Below are 23380 nucleotides of genomic sequence, written 5' to 3'. Positions count from 1 at the left end.
GGAGGATGGTGCAAGCTTGTTTTCTGGTGCTCCGGAGGGGAGGACTCAAACCAATGGGTTCAAATTTCAAGAAAGGAGATTCCATTTAAACATCAGGGGAAACTTTCTGGTGGTAAGAGCTGCCCAAGAGTAGAATGTACTACCTGGGAAGGTGATGGCCTCTTCCTCACTCACTGAAAGTTTTTAAACTATTTGTCAGGAGCTCTTTAGCATTTCAGGGGGTTGGACTAGGCAACACTTTGGGTGTCTTTCAACTCTGCATTTCTATGATTCAATGAAATTGTTGATTAAACTCAACTATTTAAGTAACAAGCACACGTAATAAAAATGGTATGCCTGGTTAGGCTTTCCTAAAGAAAAAGGATTTTAGGAAGCAAAACAAAGGCACTTGCCTAATATCAATAGGCAAGGAGTTCCAGGGAATTGATTGCTGCCACACTAATGGGTCGATTCCTTTACTTAATTCTTTCAGTGCTCTTGCAGCGTGCTTTTGAAAAAACACTGCAAGAAAGCTGGCTGTAATGTAATTTGTACACATAATTGCGTAAAGATTCATTTTTCTCAGGTGTCCCCTAATGTGCAGGAACTTGTATGATAGTCAATGGAACGTCATACGAAAAGGTGCAACCACAATCGCATCAAGATAGCAGTCTCCCCCCATGCAGTGTTAGATCAATACAGAGAGAGATGGGGACCTGGAAATAACTTTTTAAGAGGATTAGGCACATTTATGGGGGATAAGGCTATGTTCTAAGTGCTGTTGTGCTCAGGTTCTGCATATGGGCTTCCCATTAGTCAGTCACTGTGTGGATAGGATGCTGGACTAGATGGGCCTTTGGCCTGATCCTACAGGGGTCTTACAAATATAAGTGGGAGAGGGCTGCTGCGTTCATCCCCTGCCCATGAGTTTTCTGGAGCCATCTGGGGAAAACAGAGATTGCTGGAATAGATAATAATAATAATAATAATAATAATAATAATAATAATAATAATTTATTTATACCCCGCCCATCTGGCTGGGCCTCCCCAGCCACTCTGGGCGGCTTCCATAAAAACCAAAAATACAATAAAATATCACACGTTAAAAACTTCCCTGAACAGGGCTGCCTTAAGATGTCTTCTGAATGTCAGGTAGTTGTTTATCGCTTTGACATCTGCTGGAAGGGCGTTCTACAGGGCGGGCGCCACTACCGAGAAGGCCCTCTGCCTGGTTCCCTGTAGCTTTGCTTCTCGCAATGAGGGAACCGCCAGAAGGCCCTCGGCGCTGGACCTCAGCGTCCGGGCAGAATGATGGGGGTGGAGACGCTCCTTCAGGTATACTGGACCGAGGCCGTTTAGGGCTTTAAAGGTCAGCACCAACACTTTGAATTGTGCTCGGAAACGTACTGGGAGCCAATGTAGGTCTTTCAAGACCGGTGTTATATGGTCTCGGCGGCCGCCCCCAGTCACCAGTCTGGCTGCTGCATTCTGGATTAGTTGTAGTTTCCGAGTCACCTTCAAAGGTAGCCCCACGTAGAGTGCATTGCAGTAGTCCAAGCGGGAGATAACCAGAGCATGCACCACTCTGGCGAGACAGTCCGCAGGCAGATAGGGTCTCAGCCTACGTACCAGATGGAGCTGGTAAACAGCTGCCCTGGACACAGATTTGACCTGTGCCTCCATGGACAGCTGTGAGTCCAAAATGACTCCCAGGCTGCGCACCTGGTCCTTCAGGGGCACAGTTACCCCATTCAGGACCAGGGAATCCTCCACACCTGCCCGCCTCCTGTCCCCCAAAAACAGTACTTCTGTCTTGTCAGGATTCAACCTCAATCTGTTAGCCGCCATCCATCCTCCAACCGCTTCCAGACACTCACACAGGACCTTCACCGCCCTCACTGGTTCTGATTTAAAAGAGAGGTAGAGCTGGGTATCATCCGCATACTGATGAACACCCAGCCCAAACCTCCTGATGATCTCTCCCAGCGGCTGCATGTAAATGTTGAAAAGCATGGGGGAGAGGACAGAACCCTGAGGCACCCCACAAGCGAGAGCCCAGGGGTCTGAACACTCATCCCCCACCACCACTTTCTGAACACGGCCCAGGAGGGCCATTGGCATGGTTCAGGAGCTAGGTTCTTCTGATGTTCTTCATTCAAGATGCTAAAAGGTACCTGCTCAAATCCAGCATTTGATTTTAGAAATTCTCTTAGATCGCGGAGAAGCAGAGCACAGAGAGAGGCAAATCCCAAAGAAATCCACTTATCTTTGGGGCTGTTTGTCAAGCCACTGTCTCCCGTGTTGGAAAGACACAAATTTTGCAGAGCAGAGTGCTAGTGTTTAGTATGCCAGCCAGCCAGCCAGCCCTGCCCTGCCCTCCTCCAGGTCATTCCATTCCATTTTCTCTCCCACTCAACATTTAGCCAGCATTCTGTGGCCGATGTGCATGCTTGGGATGTTGTTTTTGGGACGGCCCCTTCTCATCACACTGAAGGTTCCCCTCCCCTAAAAGATTTTTGTACTACTGCAACCCAGTTCTATGTGGATGTTTCTATTTCAGCTATATTAGGATTGGCACTCACACCTGAACATCGGAAATAAAGGACATGATGGGCTTTCTGTCGTTGCCTGAAAAGCTACATTGGAATGTTTTTAAACAAAGTAAAAGAGATTGTTAGCAGAAAATTATCCAGTTTTGAGGTTTCTGAGGAGCTTTCCAGCGGAAACCATACAAAGGGTTTGACCTCTAAGATATATGAGCTTTCCTTATATTCTGAAACATTCCTTATGGATAATTTAAAACAATTGTAGGAAGACTAACTGGAATTGCAGATTGAGGACTCTTCCTATTCCACAGTGTGAGGCAAACCACCATTTTGCTCTGCCTTGGTGAGAAACAAGGAACTCACGTTAAAGTGTTCTTGCGCCATGTTTTTGGGCTAATGACCAACAATGCAGTAGGTAGCCAGAGAAACCATCAACAGCGCACAGAAATGGCAGGAGAAAGCCACCTGCTAATTGGCAACATGAACCTTACAGAACTCCAGTCCTTCAACTCTCTACTCATTTACCTGGGAGTAAATCCCATTGAACTTAGTGGGAGTAGACATGCGTGGGGTCAATTCCAGTTGAGCCAGATAAACAGTTGACAAAGTTTGTTGTGCATTTAATGTGTTCTGGGGACCGTCAGGAGTTTTGGTACATTTTCAGGTGGGCCCCAGGAGACTGTGATGGAAAGCGTTGCGGGGGGGGTAGTGTTGAACAGCCAGAGGTATTTCCATTTGCTGAAGAGGCAAGTCACTTTTGAGAGATTTTTCTATAAAATTCAAACTGAAATCCTGCTTTGGTCCTCTACGGTAGGACAGGAGGCAACAGCAAAAATGTCAAAAACAGCCCCCTTCCCCACCTTCTGCTCTTTGGCTTGTAGCAAACCCTCTGGGTTGAAGGGGCCACTCACTTTCAAGTTTTTTTACGTCAAACTGAAAGGTTGCTTGCCTCTTCTGCAGTGCAGGTAGCGGCAGGCTTTTTTAAATTATTATTTAAAAAGCCTACTCGCTGCTCCTCTTTGGCTTTGCAGAATCACTTTGTCTTGCAGTCCAACTGAAGCAAGGTTGCTGTGTGGGAATGCTGATGGGCGAAACTTGCTCTGTGTGGTAATGAAACTGACTAGTCTGGCTTGGTTGTGCAAGACATTGAGGGCCAGCTCTTCCCTTTCAAAGGCACTGGAGTTGCCTTAGGAAGAACTTGCATCTCACTTTCCGCTTGGGATTTCTCATGCAGTGACGGTGCCAGGAGGAATGGGCAGGAGAAGGAAAGGTCACCCTTACCACCTCTAGCAAGCTGGGTCTGGTGTGTCAAGCCAGCAAACTCTTCTTGGACCAGACCCACTTCCTAACCTACATTTCCAGCAGTTCAGTCAGCTTATAGCTTCAGGTCTGAAGGTGTTTACACAGTCGGAATTCCAGGGCGGTTGGCTAGTCTTGCTACACGTGACACCATCCTCCAGTTACCGTAACGAGGCTGTTTGATGTTAGATCCAATTTAATTACATCGGGCAGGTTGGCAAGAGCTCCAGGCATATCCCGATCAGAGATCTGTTCTCTGTACCAGGGCCAGGCCAGGACTGGGAGCAGGTGTTCCTGGGCTGAATGTGCTCCAGCTGGGGTTCCTGAAGTTGGCAATAGCTCTGGTGTGTTTAGCACAAGTCTCTGTAGCTCAGTTGGTTACAGCACAGTGCTGATAACGCCAAGGTCGCAAGTTCGATCCCCACATGGGACAGCTGCATATTCCTGCATTGCAGGGGGTTGGTCTAGCAGCAAGAGGTAGCCTACATGATTCTCCCCTTCCCCATTTTATCACCACAGCAACCCTGTGAGACAGGCTTAGGCTGAGAGGCGGTGAATGGCCCAGGATCGTGCAATAAGTTTTGTGGCTGAAACAAAGAACTTGAGAAAAACAAATTAAAACATCAGAGGAACTCTTGTGATGGAAAGGCCTCCTGAAATAAGCTGGATTTAACCAGGTGCCTGAAACTCAGCAGTGCCAGTGGCTGCCTGACGTCTAGTGGGAGGGAGTTCCACAGAGGTGGACCCACAACTGAAGGCACAACTTCTTGTTTCAGTGATTGACTTGGGACCTACTGCACCTAAGTTATCTACTGCTTTGTATACCAGTATAAGAGTCTTGAACCAGACCCAGTACCTGATGGAAAACCAGTGCTTTCAACCCCAGTGTCATGTTCTGGTGGTAGACAGTTCCCATCACCAGTCTAGCTGCTGCATTCAGTACCAGCTGAAGCTTCCAGGCCAGACCCAAGGGCAGCCCCACACAGAGTGCATTGCAGTAGTCCAGTCTTGAGGTTACGTTACAACTAGATGAGGCAGCTTCGTGGTGAAGGTTAGATCTGCCAACCACCATTAATGGATAAATGAAACCTTCATGTCCAGAGGAAGTACAGTATAGGAAAATAGAAAGCTCCCTTGTATTGAGTTGGAACACTGGTCCATCTAGCTCAGTGGTGTCTACACTAACCGGCAGAAGCTCTCCAGTGTTTCAGGCAGGAGTCTCCCCCAGCTGTATCTGGCAATATCTGTATCTGGGACGTTCTGGATACAAGGCAGATATGCTACCCCTGAGCTATTGCCCTGTCCAGTGTTTCAGGCTCTTTTTGTGTTCTTATGTCCTCAATCATATCATCCGCTGCCTCAGCAGGAGATTTCAAGAGTATATGAGTGTTTTCTGGATCTGGATCTGACTGCCACCATATTGGTGTTCCCGGTGAATGCTTTGTGTACAAGGATCCAGAGCGCTAATGAGCCAGATACCAAATTCAGGGTTTATTCAATGATATTCATGCTGTTGAGGACTTGCCCCAGGAATCCATGAACTGGCACAGGAACTCCATGCAGTGAGCTACCTAGGACTGTGTGTATATGGTGAGGCTCCTCAGCCTTAGAAGGGGAAAAGTTGTATCTCTCTGTGTGTGACATCAGCCCCTGTGATTGGCAGGCAATATGAAGCCTTTGGACTGGCCAGAACTGGGATAAATACCTCCTCAGAGCCTGGCATCATGACTATTGTTTGTCCACAGTGCAAGACCTTCTACCTATGCACTTCAAGACCCTTGACTAGGGAATCTGGTCTGGATAACTCCAGGCCCGGATCTGATACATACCCTCCAACATTTCTCCAATGAAAATAGGGATGTCCTACAGAAAAGCGGGACATTCCAGGATCAAATCGGAAACTGGAAAATAGGGATGCTTGGAAGGCTGCCCTTGAAGTCCTCTTGGCCTGCCAAACTGTTCCATGTGAGAAGGCATGAAAAAAGCATTGTTTCGCCCATCCCACAAGTACCGATTTTTAAAAGGGAGGAACTGTAGCTCAGGGATAGAGCATCTGCTTTGCATGCAGAAGGACAGGGTTCAATCCCCAGCATCTCTAGTTAGGGTTGAGAAAAACGGTCCTGCCTGAAACTTTGGAGAGCTGCTGTCAGTCACTGTAGATAATACTGGGCTAGATGGACCAATGGTCCAAGTCAGTAAATGGCAGCTTCCTGTGTTCATCATTTTTAGCAAGATTTGAAGCTGCCCCAAGTCACACTCTTCTGAGACGGAGCTTCACTACTTCTTTCGAACTCCTTTGTCAACCCTTCTCATTTCCTAAACCTTCAGATTATCTTTTGTTATCCTTGGATTGGTTCTCTGCGGTCTTGTAACATGCGGGGGATATGAAAAAAAGCTATGTCAATTATCTCCTTCTTGGTATGTTTGACGAGAACAATTACATATCACGGAGTTTTGCCTGATTCCGAGTGATGTCTCTTTAATGGAGAGCTCACCTGGCAAAACCGCAGAGAACAGGCACAGAGCGAGCGAGTGTTATAAATAGTGTTATTAACTGATGCAAATCACTCTCCTGTTCTCAAAAAAACACACAAAAAACCCTCCAGGGAATTGGCTAGTGGAAGCTTATGCAAAATGTTTCTTACCAAAAAAAAAAAACCAACAAAAACCCAGTACTCTTCCAGTTAGGATGCAAAGAGTTAAAAGTGCCCTTCCAAAGCTATCCAGGTTTATTTAAATGTGGGCTTCTTCTTTTCTGCACCTGGTTCTATAGCCATTGAGAAGAAAATGTGGGACATACCTGTAGGTAAATGTAAAGGACTCCTGGATGGTTAAGTCCAGTCAAAGGCAACTATGGGGTTGCAGCGTTCATCTTGCTTTCAGGCCAAGGGAGCCGGCGTTTGTCCACAGACAGCTTTCCGGGTCATGTGGCCAACATGACTAAACTGCTTCTAGCACAACAGAACACCATGATGGAAACTGGAGCGTACAGAAATGCTGTTTACCTTCCTGTCACACCAGTACCTATTTATCTACTTGCACTGGTGTGTTTTCGAACTGCTAGGTTGGCAGGAGCTGGGACAGAGCAATGGGAGCTCACTCCGTCACAGGGATTGGAACTCCTGACCTTCCAATCAGCAAGCCCAAGAGGCTCAGTGGTTTAGACCACAGTGCCACCCGCTCCCAATATGTGGGACATAGGCTGCATTCACACAGCAGTTCATTCCCTGTCCCCGAAGTTTCCCTAACTATTAATTTTCATGTTATGGTTGAGTTTTCATGTCATGTAAAAGCCACTTGCAGCAAAGTAATGGAATATAGTGAATGTTCAGTACTCATTCCTGTGTTTTTAAATTGCATTTGCAGCCCCCTTAACCAGGAAAATTGAGGGAGTAAAGCGACAAACTCTGGGGTGATATGCAGGGTCTTGAAGTGCATTGGTGTTTTTATGGGGAAGCAGAAGCAGGCATGTGCAGAAAGACAGAGGAGTAGTGATGTTGTTCAATGACTTCTGTTACTGTGCTGCACCACACCCGCCAGTGTGAATGAAATTTAGTACAGTGTGCCAGTATATCAGTCAAAAAGCCACTCTTCCACAATGCAACAGGTACTGCAGAGTGAAAGGAATGTTAGAAAATGGGATAGAAACACCAGCATTATAATCAGGAAAACAAATGCCACATTCCCCGCATCTGAATGCGCCCATATTCTGTGATGGGTCGCAAGCCTCCAAATTCATACATGGTGAGCTCTGGTAAATGAAGATCTGGAATCCAGGACTCTGGTGGCAGGGACAGTAATTTCCAGGGTAAATTGCTTAAAATCATAGCCATGAAAGAAAGACCAAAGCTAAATCGCATGGGGGCAAAATGGTCCATCTATTGGTCCATCTCAGTATTGTCTACACTGACTGGTAGCAGCTCTCCAGAGTTTCAGCCAAGTGTCTCCTCCAGCCTGTCCTGGAGATGCCAGTGATTGAACCTGAGGCCTTCTGCATTCAAAGCAGATGCTCTAATCACTGAGCTTTGGTCCGCTGAACGATTTGCAGTACTTTAGATATCAGCCAAATGCCTATATTAGGGACAATCATGCTTCCTGGCTATTAGGCTCAAGATGCCATCATGGAGCAGTTTTTTTTTCCTCCTGGGGTTCCCCAGTCTCAAGAAGGAAAGCCCATCTGGCCTGTTCCTGTTCTGCAGCCTTTGCCATCCATCTTGCCTGACCTATGATCAGGAAAATGAATGAAGGAGAAGTCTCAAAAGATGAATGAAGGCACAGAAGATGAATGGAGAGGGGAGAGACACAGAAGGGAGGAAGACACGACATTGCCCAAGCTTATGAATATTCCTGAGGCTGGATGTGTAGGAACTGGGGATTCAAAAGCTTGGTGGTATATTATTATAATGACGCACTCATTGAAGAGGCACAGGTGGGGGGAGGGTCGTGCTCTGCTATTAAAACCAGCTTGCTTCACATTTTTAGATATCAAGATGAGTGGCGATGTGGCAGATTCCACAGATTCGCAGCATGAAGGCAGTCACATAGAACCTGGTAAGACAGTTTCTCTTTTCCCAGTCCCCTGGGCTTTAGTTCCAGCTCAGGGCATTGGCAGGTGGAGTTCAAAAGGAAAGCAGGGCACATGTTTCTCAGTTCGTTAGAGGTGGATTTTATCCCTGCAATGCTAGTTTAAAGATTCCCGTTGGATATTTCAGTGATATATGGCCCCAACCAAACAGATGAACCAGACAAACCTCTCCTGTCTCCCGCTAAACCTTCCAGCTCGGGCCAAAGTCTCCATGCTGGCCCAGCTCAAAAGCAACCCATCCAGATGATTTGGCTGGTTGCAATATCACCATCTTAACCATCAGAAACCCAGGCAAGGTGAGGTCATCCTGTCATGCTAAAAGTGTGTTAATAAAGCCCAAACAAGAACAGGGAAACCCCTTTGTGGGTTATTAAGGTCAAAGCAGTTTTTGTAATGCAGGGCTGTTTCCTTCCGGATGAATAAGTGCTATTTTCAAAAGGCTTAGGGGCCTCTGTCTTTTAACACTGTAAACCCACAAGCAGTGTCAGCCCCACAGCTGACTCACACAGAGTGTTTGGCAAAACAGGCTACCAGCCATGAATTTTTCCCTCATCTCCAAGGAAGTATTCTGCTTCTGTTGTCGTTCAGTTTCTTGGGGATCTAGATTTGGAGAATGTTTATACCTCTAAGTATCACACCAGTCAAACGGAAAATCTTTCAAACTTGCGAAATATTTGCTTGCTCTTTGTCCAGAGGTGAACTCTAGAACACTTAAGCTCACACTGAAAATGTCACATCAAATTTTGTGCCTTTTTTTCAGTATCAGGGCAAAACACAAAAGGTCTGTTTGTATCACATGCTAAGTTTCTGCCAGGTCTAAATCTTAGCACAGGGTGGGGAACCATCTACTCTTGGGCTATTATATTGGCCCACCGGACTTTTCTATGTCACCTGTGCCTTACCTGAATTGGCACTTCCCATCCCAACTCTCTCTGTTTTTCTTTCTTAGACTTTGGTCCTACCTGCGTTATACCTTTAAGGAAGTATCATACCACCTTAAACAGTCATAGCTTCCCCAAATAATTCTGGGGAGTGCAGTTTGTTAAGGGTGTTTTTGAGAGTTATTAGGAGTCCCCTATTCACCTCACAGTACTACAATTCCCAGAGCTCCCTAGGAAAAGGGATTGATTGCTAGTCCACTTCGAGAAATAGCTCTGTGAAGGGAATGGAGGTCTCTATTTCACATGATGATGTCTACTCGTCAGCAAGTCCTTACTCCCAGGTTAAGTGTGTACACAGTTGCCATTGTTGTCCAGGTGTTCGTGAATGAATATTACTATCTGCCTTGAGGGCTCTGTGTGGATAGGAAGGGCAGGGGACAGATGATTATTTTTAATTTTAATTTTTTGTTTGCTGTCAGTCACATTATCCTGCATCAGAATTGCCAAGACTTTCATGGTCACATCGTCATATTCAGTGCATGATCTCTAATTGGCACAGAGTGAGGGTATTCAGACATTTTCCCCCTCACTCCAAGTTGGCGCTGTTGGCCGTCAGTGAGATTGTCACGGCTATTTAGGACGGCAAAGAATGTGCTGTGCGGGAGTAAAGAAGGTGATACAAGGGAGGGTTTCAAGGGTTACACAATGTGTGTGTGTGTTCAAAAAATGCCAGTTTTGGTTTGCATATATGAACAATTTCCACCCGCATAGCTGTAGTGTCCTCCTCATCCCACCCATGGGTGTCAAGAGGATTCTCTGGCAACATCTGTGGTAAGGGCTGGGGTGGCACAGCGGGCTCTGTTCACCCTCTGCGTCCCACGCCTCCTGGTACATGTGTGTTCCCATGTGCGTTCCCATGTGCCCCAAGCACCAGCAAACCCTGCTATGCTACTGCTGGGTGCAGAGCCTCGGGGGTGCCACAGGGGGCAGCGCAGCAATGTTTCAGAATGGAAGGCGAGAGGTGGGGGCACTGGATTTTGGCATCGCTGAAATCTGAGACACCAGGGTCTGCCACTGGGGCAATCTATTGCTACTAACCTTTATGGCTCAACTCTGCCTTCATGGTTGGACACAGTAATGGCTTCTGAATGCTATTTCCTGGAAACCACAGGAGGGGAGAGGGCTCAGGTCCTGCTTGTGGGTTTCCCACAGGCATCTGGTTGGTCGCTGCGAGAACAGGGTGCTGGCTGAGATGGTAATGCAGCAGGCTCTTCTGATGTTCTTACCTGAAGCATACCTGGGGTTTTAACTGGCCAAGATGAGTAGCAGGGAATAGCAGGGCTGTGCAGGAAAGGCAGGCTAGAGCTGAAGCCTGACAATACACTACAGTCAAGGTTGTGTCCTGGCCTGAACTGTGTGCCGCAAAACTACTCAAGGCACTGCAGGTTGGCCAATGGTGCGGCAGATGTTACTCCAAGCGCCCTGTTTATGCATACATCATCAAATGGGTTGAAAGCCCCAATTTAATTAAATCTCATGCCCCTGGACACACTTCTTGAGTCGCTGCCAAGTGTGTCTTTGAGCTAGCCACTTCCAGATATATTTTAGCAAGAGGAAATAGAGCCAACAAGGTTTGTAAAATGCCAATTTGACAGACTTTGCGCTCCAGGGTCTGGGAGGTGGTGGAGGTGTTGCACCAACCTAATTGGCTGTTAAATTGGTAAAAAAAAAAAATCCCAGCTTAGATTAGCCTTAGCTTGTAGTTTGCTGGTACATAGCCAAAGTCACTTTGCTTTTTAGAGTCGCGGATTTGCTTTTTGGAGTCACGCAGGGACTTGCTTTTTGGAGTTAGCTTCAATTAGGAGTAAACTGCTCCATCATACTTTATTTTTAAAATAGGAAGAATGGAGGAGGGAGATTGCAAATATGAAAAGGGGTTAAATTAAGTGTCTTCCACTAAGGTAAAAAAAACTGGTTCTTCTGTAGCGGTTAAGCAATATAAGCCATGCAGCCCTGATCTACTTTAACATCTTCTGTTTGAAGGGCCAATACAGGAGGAATTCTGTCTTCAAGGGGGAGGCAATGCGGGGGGAGAGATGTATTCCTATTGAAATGAGAGTCATCTTTCTAAATTGGCATCTATATATCTAAATCAACACATGCAAATATTTTTGCAAATATTCATTGTTATTATTTTTTGATGTACGGATCACCTTTTCCATATGCCTCAAGGCTATCTGCAGGCGTCCCATTAAAAACAGCTCGAAATGGTTTTTGAAACAGTACAAAAACAACTTGGGGATAGCTTTAAAAGCAATGCAAAATGATTGCCCAGGGCAGAGACCTTTTCATCCAGGTCTCTCTTCTCTTCCGTTTTTGTGATGCTTTTTGTAATTTTTGGTGGTGTGTATGTGTTTGTAGGAAGGGAGGGATGAGAAGATTATAGTAGTTCTTTCTAAATTTGCATCCGTACAAAATTTATGCAACTTGGTGTCTTTTCCCTCTGCCCCTCTTTTTGTGGTGATTCATTTTCTGGGCTTGGACTATGTGTAAAGAGCCACTGTAGGGGGGGAAGCTGTGAATTCAATATCATAATCATTCCTAAATTTGCACCTATGCCTATAAATTAGTCTGTGCAAAGTTGTGCCCCTTTTCCTCCTCTTTTTAGCGATACCTTTTCCTTTTCTTCACTAGAGGTGTTTTTCAAAAGCTCCACTTAATGGAAAGATCAGATGAATTCTGAAAAAAAGCAGAAAAATAAAAGCAGGCCAATTTATTGGGTAGGAGAGCATGCCACACATTCCTGGTTTTAGTCCTTTGAAACAGACTCAGAGTCAGCTTCCATGAATCCCCACACTAAACGACCAAGCTAGGTGTAGGGTCTGGGGTGTGAAGATGGACAGTGCTCTGCAGGGCATGTGAAGAGTGCAGTTCCCTTGTGAAATAACAACACCTGCTGGCTCCACTCATGGAGCTAAACTTCACGTTTGAAGCTTAGCATTCCCAAGAAGCTCACTCTGTTTCTCTTTCACAGTGGCGTAGCGTGAGTTGTCAGCACCCGGGGCAAGGCAAGTAATTTGCGCCCCCTAACCCGTGGATTGGCGCCCCCTAATCCGTGGATTGGCGCCCCCTAACCCTAACCCCCAGATGTTGCGCCCGGTGCAGCCGGGCCCCCCTGCACCCCCCACGCTACGCCACTGCTCTTTCAACAAAATTAACTTATCCAGAGGATCAAAGGGCTAAGTTGAGGACCCTCCAGACATCGTTTTTATTGCGACTTCATCAACACTGGTATGCATGGTTCTACATGATCTTGCTTTCAAAACTGTTTGCAACTGCAAGCATTTCAGAGCAGACATCCTCCGTTTCCAACCAGTGCATGTCTCACAACTTCCAGTTGAAGTTTCATAATTTTCCTGGAAACATAAGAAGAGCCTGCTGGATCAGGCCAGTGGTGGATCAGGTCCAGCATCAAAGTGGCCAAGTAGATGCCTATGGGAAGCCTGCACTCAAGAATTGAATACAACAGCACTCTGCCCACCTGTGATTCCCAACAACTGTTATTCAGAGGTGGATCATGGTCATCATAGCTATATCTCTTGATGGCCTTCTCCTCCTTGAGTTTGGCAGGTCCTCATTTAGAGCCATCCAAGTTTATGGCCATCACTGCCTCTTGTAGGAGCGAGTTCCATGATTTACCGTAACTACGAGTGTGAAGAATTACTTTCTTTTAGGCAGTGGCTCCCCGTTTTTGGCATGCTCTCCCCAGGGAAGTTTGTCTGGCACCTTCATTATACATCTTTAGTTGTCAGGCAAAAAAACACCTTCATCTTTCACCAGGCCTTTTCCTGATTAATGTTCTACAGCCTTTCAAATGTGTTTGGGGGTGCTATTGTTTTGTTGTTTTTGTTTTCGCTACTTATCTTGTGTTCTTATCTTCTGGCCCGCCCTGAGATCTTTTGATGAAGGGAAATATATAATCTAATAAATCTAATAAACCACAAGCAGCCTGGTTGCATGTTCATGAGTTTTAGTGTTGTGAAAGAGGGAGAGAGAAACCAATATCCACATTCATATCACAAATTTTCTGAGTAGTGATGTCAGCAGCAGTATGGAAGCTTTTGTTGCGCTATAGTGCAAGAATACCATGCCCCACTCAAAAAGGCAATAATGCAGGAAGCATTGTAGAGCATCTAATAAAGCAGAATAATGTGTGACTCTTCTTGCATAAATCTGCCCCTAATGTACTAAGGCTGCATTCAAGGCATGCTGCAGAATACACCCACAATAAACCCCCAGCTATCTGGAGGGACTCTTCCTGTATGTAACTGAAATCCTGCTATTTCCAGCCCCATGAGAGCCCCCTTTTACCACCTGACTACCTCTGAGTCCTTTGGACTACAACTCCCATCAACTCCCTGGGAAGGCAGCGGGTTGGTGAAGACTACCTTAGATAATGAGAGAAGGTTGGGAAATGAGCCAGTCCCCAAAGCCTCTACTGCGTGGGTCCCTGTGGTGGGATAGGGCGCATCGTGCTGTTTCTCCCCCCACTCCCACCCTTCTCTGGAAGGCAACATCAGGGAGTGGAGTTCCTGAGGTTGTTGCTTGTTTTCAGCTGTGCCCTGTTTCCATGTGAACCTTGTACAACCCAAAACCTGGTTTCAACAGGCCTGGGAAAGCTGGAATTAGCTATTTCACCAATTGTTTTTTATTGATACTGGAAAGGACGATGGGGGATTGCTATGCATTTTATTCCCTTTCCACTGAGAAGGGCTACCCTGTATCCTGACAACCTCTTCTCTCCCCCTCCCATCTCTCTCTCTCCCATCAACTTCCCCAGAAAAGCCAGGACATCCTGCTTTTTCCCACAAGGGCATGGCAACAGTTTTGGGCACCTTGCTCTCGTGCAATTTCAGGCCACAACTCACCCTGAAAAAAAATGTTTTTTTCCAGATCTGCAGTCTCACATAGAGCCCCAAAACACACCTTTTCTTGGAACGGTGCCCCCCCAAAGTGCTTTTTCAGGTCAACAATCTCATACGGCACCCCAAAACTCACATTTTAAGGGGATGCCCCCTTTGGGGAGACCCTGATCATCAAGCCCCTCCCTATCTGATGTGCCAAAAGCTAGTAGACTGAGGATTCTGTCTCTGTGGCAACCTTTGGCACTATCTGCCTCTGATCAATTGCAACAGCATAGTTCCTCACCAAGAAGAGTGACTTCTCTTTGATATGGGATGTGATGTGGGGAGGGGGAGAGAAAGTCCTCTCTCTTTTTTAGTTTAAACCATAAACCAGGCAAGGAGGGAGCATTTCAAACACACCTGCCACAATAACGGAATGACTGCAGGGCATTGGGAGCTTCTTCCCTTCCCACCACTGGGCAGGTGGGGAGCTGTTGCAATATCCCATAGAGCAGATTTGGGCAAATTTCAGCTGCTTGGCGTTTTCAGGAAAGTGCGCTTGTGTTTGTGCTGCAGCTGATGGTAGTGAAACTGACTGGTACTGCCCAGCTCTTGACAGGCTGTGGTCCGTAGTATATTTTGCCTGGAAACAGAGGCCTAGTTCTCATTGATGTCAAGTAGTACAGGTTCATCATTTTACACCGGGGTGAATGGACCCCATTTTTAAAAAAACGTAATGAGTATTTTAGCGGTGAGGATGTCAAGGACATCTTGTGGCCCTCTGATTCTTTCTGCCAGGCCCTCAGGACTCAACACAGGTCACACTGTATGCCAAATTCATGCCTCCTTTGTCCCTCTCTGGGCACCTACGTGTGGGTGTTTGCTAGCAATGTTCAGATATAATATTGTTCCAACCAAGCAGGGTTTGTGGGAATGTATGTTATTTATTACCAGGGACAATCCCCGTTTATGATCCTGGAAAATCACTGTCCTTATTTATTCCTCTTTGTGGGAGGTATCTTGATAATATTTTAAAGCCAGTTGCTACCATTGTCATTACTCAGGGCTCAGCTCCCTCCTCAGTTTCTCTGGAAGATAAATGGGGAAAAGTTGTGTCAGGAACAGCAAGAGTCCAGCTAAATCAGGCCAATGGCCCATCTAGTCCAGCAACCTATTCTCACAGTGGCCAACCAGATGCCCCAATGGGAAACCTACAAACAGAACATTCTCCTCCACTGTGGTTTCCAGCAAGTGATATTCAGAAGTATTTCAGCCTCTGGTCAGGGCTTATTTCTGCTCTTTCCAGACAGTGGTCCGTGATTTAATGCTCCGTATCTGAGTGTGGGACGCGGGTGGCGCTGTGGGTTAAACCACAGAGCCTAGGATTTGCCGATCAGAAGGTCGGCGGTTCGAATCTCCACGACGGGGTGAGCTCCCGTTGCTCGATCCAAGCTCCTGCCAACCTAGCAGTTCAAAAGCACGTCAAAGTGCAAGTAGATAAATAGGTACCGCTCCGGCTGGAAGGCAAACGGCGTTTCCGTGCGCTGCTCTGGTTCGCCAGAAGCGGCTTAGTCATGCTGGCCACATGACCCGGAAGCTGTACGCCGGCGCCCTTGGCCAATAAAGCGAGATAGCGCCGCAACTCCAGAGTCGGTCACGACTGGACCTAATGGTCAGGGGTCCCTTTACCTTTACCTTTATCCGAGTGTGGGGGTGGGGGTTTGCCCCAAACTTTCCCCACAAAAACTCTTTCTTTAAAGATGAATTGGAGCAAACGTCAATTCAGATTTTCTGCAGATTGACATTTGCTCCGATTGAACTTTAAAGAGCGGGTTTTCACAGGGAAAGCTCCAGAGCAAAAAATAAAAATAAAAAAGGATACTCAGACACAGAGTTTTAAATTGCGGACTATGCTTAGAAAGTGCAAAGGAAAGGTCAGTACCATGGAGACGGAACATAGGCATATCCTCCATGATTTTGTTGGGTCTTCTTTTAAAGGCATCCAAGTTGATTGCCGTCACGTCCTATAGATGTTGTGTCTTGTGTTGCCTTTGGTAAAAGTGCATGTACATTTGTGTACATTAACCCTAAGTCAGTATATAGTGGACTTTTTTATAGAATATATATATATATTATAGAATATATATATATATCATACCAAACAGTATTACAAAAGTAAATATAAACATAGATTATCCGCCTCCCCCCATGAACAGTGTTTCAAATTGCATTTCTGTAAATCACAATGTATCAAGTAGCGTTAAAAATGTTTAGCATAATATTCACTCTGCTACAATGCATAATAATAATAATTTTTCATTTGCATTGCTCATTGTTTTCTATGACCAAAGCAAATGACTCCATTCATTAGATCCACATTCACATGATTCTTAATTCACCTATCCTTTCTTCAGTTAATCCGGTCTTCCCTTTACAAAGACCAAACCATTATATATATATAGTTGGGACATATAAACTAGATTCCAGGCTATTTATAAAATCAACAAACAAATCTCAGCCTGCAAAAAACTTGTCTATCTTTCATTGCCCTTTCAAACCCGTTAGCTGCTGGGGTCTCATTTGGACTGTTTAACAAGCCACCATAGGAACAGCATCTTTGCTTGTTTTGTTGTATACCTAAAATGAAAAAAGAACAGATGTCCTCCTGGTTTTACAACTGGTGGGATGCAGGCATTTTTCAGCATCGTTGAATACAGCATCTGGAAAGCGGAAAGCACAGCCTTCAGCAATGCATGTGTTGATTCTAGCATTTCACAGACAACACCGGGGAGATGCACTTGTAACATCTCATCCCAAGGATCGCTACATAAGTTCTTCCTGGCATCCACAATCACGTCAAGGGTGGTTTGCAGCCAAAGGAATGCACATGGCAGATAGTAAAGGGTTTATTGTCAAATATAACACTCCATGGAGCAGTTGCAGCAACAGGGGACCACTCCCCCTCCACCAGTTTATGTACCTGGTGGTACATAAAGACCTACATTGGCTCCCAGTACGTTTCCGAGCACAATTCAAAGTGTTGGTGCTGACCTTTAAAGCCCTAAACAGCCTCGGTCCAGTATATCTGATGAAGCGTCTCCATCCCCATCGTTCTACCCAGACACTGAGGTCCAGCACCAAGGGCCTTCTGGCAGTTCCCTCACTGTGAGAAGCCAAGTTACAGGGAACCAGGCAGAGGGCCTTCTCGGTAGTGGCACCCGCCCTGTGGAATGCCCCCCCCCACCAGATGTCAAAGAGAACAACAACTACCAGACTTTTAGAAGACATCTGAAGGCAGCCCTGTTTAGGAAAGCTTTTGATGTTTGATGCATTACTGTATTTTAATATTTTGTTGGAAGCCGCCCAGAGTGGCTGGGGAAGCCCAGCCAGATGGGTGGGGTATAAATAAATTATTATTATTATTATTATTATTATTATTATTATTATTATTATTTGCTGTGCTACAGTCCCTCTGGACAGCAATAACATGGGAGCATCGGGGAAGCACCATGGAACAAACTAAAGCAGAAGGAATCCACCACAAATGCACGGTTATCGTGTAAAGAGCAGAATATGCCAGCAACAACACACCAGGCTGGGGGAAATGCAACAGCAGGGAACACACAGGGCTTATCCAAAGTTCCTCTTGTCCCACTGCTTTTCCCCAGGGAAAACTGTTCTTTAGTGCTCAATCGGAGAAAACAGCAATTTGGGTTTCCCCCGGAATACCATTTATTCCGAGCTATCATTAAAGAGCAGGTTTTCCCAGGGTAAGGGGAGGGGTGTCCTTATTTTCGTCAGCGAAATGTTGGCGGGGACATTTCTATTTTCATTAGAGAAATGTTGGAGGGTATGTCAGACCCGTGCTTTCCAGGCATGGCAAAAGTGGAAGTGTTGACAAGTCCACAGTCCGTAACTTAAGGCGTCCATTTTGTTACTGGTCTGGCTGACCGCCGACTCGGATTGGTGTGGAAGTTTTGGTCAGCTGGGACTTAGTTGCCGTGAAGAAGATAGTTGGGATGTGACATTTGGAGGAGTCGCAGGGAAAAGTTGTTCTGGATGAGGTTTTTCCACTGCGCAAGAAATACAAACCCCTTCATTTTATTTCTTCTCAAGTTCTACCCTTTTATCCAGTAAAGTTTTATCAATCTCTTTTTAATCTCCCTCCCTCCCTCTCTCTCTCTCTCTCTCTCTCTCTCTCTCTACCCTTACCCACAGAAAATGATGGGGAATGTTACCTTTTTCTCACACAAGCCTCCCCACCACCAAACACACACACAACCTTAGGCTTTGAACAATAAGGAACCACCAGAACCTCCCCCCTCCACACAAACTATTTCAAGAAAACTTTCTGGGTGGGTTCCAAACTTCTGCATTAAAAACAAACAAGCAAAGCTTGGGGGAAGACAAGCAGGGAGAGAAGGCTTCCAGTGAACAAGTTTTGGAGCAGTCGGTTGCTATGGAGATGTGGGGCCAGCAGAAATTTGCATAAGGTTGCTGATTTCCATAATGGAGCTCTGGGTAAAGCAGGGGTGGAAATTTCCATATGCCCAGTGCCCCTTAAAGGCAGTTGGGATGCAGGATTGAAGAGAAGGAATATTTGAATTTCAAATGAGGGTGATTACACGACTACATCCTGGGATGGAAAAAGGACAAAGGTGGGGTGGGGTGGAGGGAACAAGAGTAGAAAGCTAAGGTAACAAATGCTTCAAAAAACACACCAAAAAACCCTACACAGAATGCCCAGAATATATAGTCAGAAATCATATGGTACCTTAGGCCTTGGAGCATAGGAGGCAACTAAAATATTTGAGGGGGTTGCCTCCCCCCCCAGGTTGATGGACATTGCCATTCAAATGGTGTGTGTGTCATCCCTGTGACATTCTGGGATCAATGCAGAAGCTTCTGTAATTCTGGGAATGTCCCGTTAAAATAGGGACGCTTGGAGGTTATGTGACAATCTTCAAATCAAGCCTATCTATATAGATTTTTTTTTCTAATTCATATCTCAGTCTTGATGAGAAGTGAGGGTTTTTTACCCCAAGTTCCACTAAAAATATGAACAATTCTCTGGTGTTGTTTGCATTATTATACATGTAATTTTATACGCACGCCATATGCATATACACTCCAAGTTTCTGAAAGCAACCAGCACATAAACAGATATATACAACAATGCCTATAACTGTATAAAAATGTAGGTATTAATATAAGTTTAAGCTGCAGGCATATGGGGCTTGACTCTTTTAAATGTATTGCGCATATGTAAATTTTACATATAATCATTTGATTATTTTTTTTAATTAAAGATAAAAGCAACAAGTGACTCAGATGGGAGCAAACTTTGATTACATCACAACGAACAAATTCCATGTATGAATTCCTTTGAAATGGGTTCCTCTCCCATCCCTAGTGTGTGTGTTTGTGTGTGTGTAAGACAGAGGGGGGACTTGGAAGGAGCTGTAGATTATTCTCCTGATTTAACAGCAGATTTACATGTTCACAGGTAGAATATCTCAGTTTGCAACCTGACAAGCCCAGTTAAGCTGGAAGCTGTGCACGCAGGTAAACGATTGTGTGAGAGCTTTAGCGTGTGCCAAACTGCCAACTGGGGACACATTCGCCTTTGCCCGCTAACCCTCATTGTTTAGGCAACTCTGCGGCAGAAGCAGAAAGCTGAAGCAAAGGCGTGCAGCATGCCAAAGATCTGGCAGAGCACTGATCTGGGTGCCTTTAACCATGAGCCAAGCCTCATGCCACAGGGTAGTGCCAGTGGTAAGGCTTCCTTTGAGCCTGGAAGAGAAATCTTTATTGGCACCAAATACAGTGGTAGCTCTGGTCCCGAGAGTGCGGCCACATGCACTCCTCACCAAGCTGGGCACTGACAGCCGAAATATTGCAGAGCCGGTGTCCTCCCCACAACGTCTTTTGATTGGTGCTTTTATAGCGAGGAAAAGAACATTAGATCACTTTTATCTTCCGCTCTGCCTTCCCTCCCGATGCAATTAAGAGGCACCACTCATTTGTTGTGGCTTTGACTCTGGTGCACTTTTACAGCTGTTTAGTGTGCTTGTGCGAGCCCCGAGCATCAGGTGACGTGCAGTAAGCGCTCTTTGTTCTTGTGGGGCAAAGCAAGTGAGAACAGGTGTGCAGCTGCAGGGCTAATTCGCCCTGCGCCTTGCTGGAATGTAACCCGCAAACGCTGTTTCAATTCTGCTAGTCCTCAACGGCCGCTACGGCGGGTTAAATGCACTTCTCAGCCCGTAAAGCTGCAAAGGCAATTACATTATTACAATTAGCGGGGACAGTACAATATGGCTTTCTGTGTTCCTATGCATTTCCTTTGCTTCTGTCTATAGGCTTCCCATAGAAAGAAGAGAGCAACATAGGAAGCTGCCTTAGAGCAAGAAGCACTATTGCTCCATCTACCTCAGTATTGCCTACACGGACTGGCAGCAGCTCTCTAGGATTTCAGGCAGAGGTCTCTCCCAGGGGTACCTGGAGATGCCATTGAGGATCAAACCTGGGACCCCCTTCACTGAGCTGCAACCCCCCTCCACAGCATTTAACTGGTCACTGTCATATGTAGCATGTGGGACTATACTGTTATTTATGGATGCATTTTTAGCCTGCCCTTCAGATAATTTATTCAGGCAGCTACAAATGTTTTACTAGATGGACGTTTGGTTAACAAGCACACCAGTTATCTAGTTCTGCTACTGAGAGGGCTTCAGTTTTTGCTGCTTTCATTTTAACCGTCTGCTTTTTAATGTATTTTCCCCATCATCGGTTGTCCAACCCAGCCCTGCAGCAGGCAGGCAGGCAGGTGTGGCTTCCCAGCTATCGGAGAGCGTGTGTGGCATTTTGCTGGGGCCTGGGGGCCCATCCCTCAAGGAATTCCATGGAACACCACTCCTAGTCCTCAACCTCCAGCAGTGCCATCCATATTCATTCCAATAATCATAATGTATGCAGACCAATTTTCTGAGCTTTGCTTCTCCCATCCATATGTGAGATGGGCCCCCTGCTATGGATTTCCTCTTCTTTATGACACTTCTACTGGCACAATGGTGCCATATTTTGACTCCAAGATAATTGGTGCCTTTAAAAAAGTCCCCCCATCAACATTATTCCTCTTTACTTCTTCAACTGCATGGGATATAATTGTTAAATGCTCCATACGTCAGAATGAGTTTCCTGGGAGCATTTCTTACTACCCATTCACAAAGATTTAGCTTCACACTATTCACACGTATTTTAAATTAGCAGTTAAGGTTTCAGCCTACCGGTATATATTTCAACTGCTTTACACCTGTACTATTTATCATGCTTTAGTTAATAGAGTTTAATTTTAATCTATTTATATTTGCATGGTCTCTGTTGCTGTATATGTCTGTATTTCTGGTCTGTGGCCATAATAAACCAGTTCATTCACTCAGCTTCACGCTAGAGATCTCGTTCCACCCCGGTCTTCTCCTCCTCAAGGTCCCTACAGTTCCGCAGAACAGCTCCCCAATGCCATATTCTTGCCATTATTTGGTACCTCTCAGTCTTGCCAGCTGCTTTGCTGGTTACTTCATGCTACACATGTACAATTATCTCCACTTGGGAAATGCTTTAATCCAAGCTGTTGCGTTGTGAGATACTATCGGAAATGATATTGTAGAGTTGGGAAAGGTGCAGAAAAGGATGACCAAAATGATATAGCAGATGGAGGGAAGGTTGTTGCAATGGGAACTCTTTCAGTTTAGAGAAAAGGCGAGTCCGTGGTCATAGAATTGTAGAGTTGGAAGGCAACCTAAGGGTCATCTAGTCCAACCCTCTGCAATGCAGGAATATTCAGCTTTCCCATACGGGGATCAAACCTGCAGCCTTGGCATAACCAACACCACGCTTCAACCAACTGAACTAGAAGTTTATAAAATTGCGCACAACATGGTGAAAGTGGATAGAGAAAAAGGTTTCTCCCTCATTAACTCTTGAATTTGTGGGCATCCAATGTAGCTGAATATAGGAGAATTCAGGACAGAGGAAAGAAAGGACATCTTCATGCCGTTAATAGTTAAACTGTGGAACTCACTTCCACAGGAGGCAACGATGGCCACCAACCTGGATGGTTTTAAAAGAAGATTAGGCAAATCTATGGAGAAGGCTAGCAACAGCTACTAGTCGTGATGTCTAGGCTCTGAATTCACAATGGAGGTAGCAGTGCTTTCTGGAAACCTGTTACTTGAAACCACAAGAAGGGAGAGGGTTCTTGTGCTTGGGCCCTGCTTGTGACTTTCCTACAGGCCCATAGCTGTCAACTTTTCCCTTTTCTTGTGAGGAATCCTATTCGGAATAAGGGAATTTCCCTTTAAAAAAGGGAAACGTTGACAGCTATGCGAGGCATGTGGTTTACTCTTCTTATGTTATGAGAGGTTGCTGTATTCCACTAACCCTGGTGCTGCAAATGGCTTAGAGAAGGGGATTTCACTTAGGTCAGGTGGGGAAGGATTGAGCAATATAAACACCTCTTTATAAAGGATGGAGAACCTTTAGCCCTGTTGGACTCCCATCATTCCTGACTATTGGCCATGCTGACTGGGACTGGGGTAGATGGACCCATGAAAGTCCAATCCACACCATCTGTTCATGGGAAAAGAGACAAGTCCTTCCTGTCCTATTTCAGTGCAGATTTTAAAGGGATAATTGGAATACTGCAATGTTCTGCTTGTGGGGCTACCCTTGGGGTAAGTCTGGAGGCTGGTGGGGGCAAACTGTTGCTTGTGGGATTTGCACTAGCTGCTAATCTGCTACTCTGGCAAGTTCTAGATGTTGGTACCAACATATCAGATGGTTCAGGGCCAGGTTGCTTGAGAGACCACCATATTATACACCTGGTAGATTGCAGTAATCTATAGGAGAGTCTCTTCTATAAGTGCCAAAGATTGCAGAAGTCCTCCCTGCAGAGTTTTTAGTGTTTAGTGGGGCTGCCCCTGTTCTGTGGAACAAGATCTCTGCTGACACTTTATGAAAATGGTGGAAGACATTTTTGTTCCCACAGGCTTTCCCACCTGGATAAGTGGGTCTCTCCCACAAGTGTCCCCTGGTTAGGGTTTTGGTCTTCCTTTAAAGGCACTTGCCGTCGTCGTTGTTTTAATTGTTTGCAATTACCTTATGTGTAAAATTGCCTTATGGCAGTGG

General features: G+C 45.7%; 1 protein-coding gene across 2 annotated transcripts in view; it reads left to right on the top strand.

Annotated features, from left to right (window-relative positions):
- The window catches only part of POU2F3 (POU class 2 homeobox 3), a 92999-nt gene that overhangs the window by 4598 nt on the left and 65021 nt on the right, over window positions 1-23380 (top strand). Inside the window, exon 2 of one of the 2 annotated variants that reach the window (XM_083588899.1) lies at window positions 8307-8375. The exons of the other annotated variant lie outside the window; for it this stretch is intronic. Within the exon in view, the coding sequence (XP_083445025.1) occupies window positions 8307-8375 (69 nt within the window). The remainder of the gene's footprint in view (window positions 1-8306; window positions 8376-23380) is intronic. 2 annotated transcript variants of the gene reach the window in all.

This window comes from Podarcis filfolensis, assembly GCF_964270895.1.
Source record: "Podarcis filfolensis genome assembly, chromosome: 15".
Classification (NCBI taxonomy): Eukaryota; Metazoa; Chordata; class Lepidosauria; order Squamata; family Lacertidae; genus Podarcis; species Podarcis filfolensis.
This window is presented reverse-complemented; position numbering and strand designations above follow the sequence as displayed.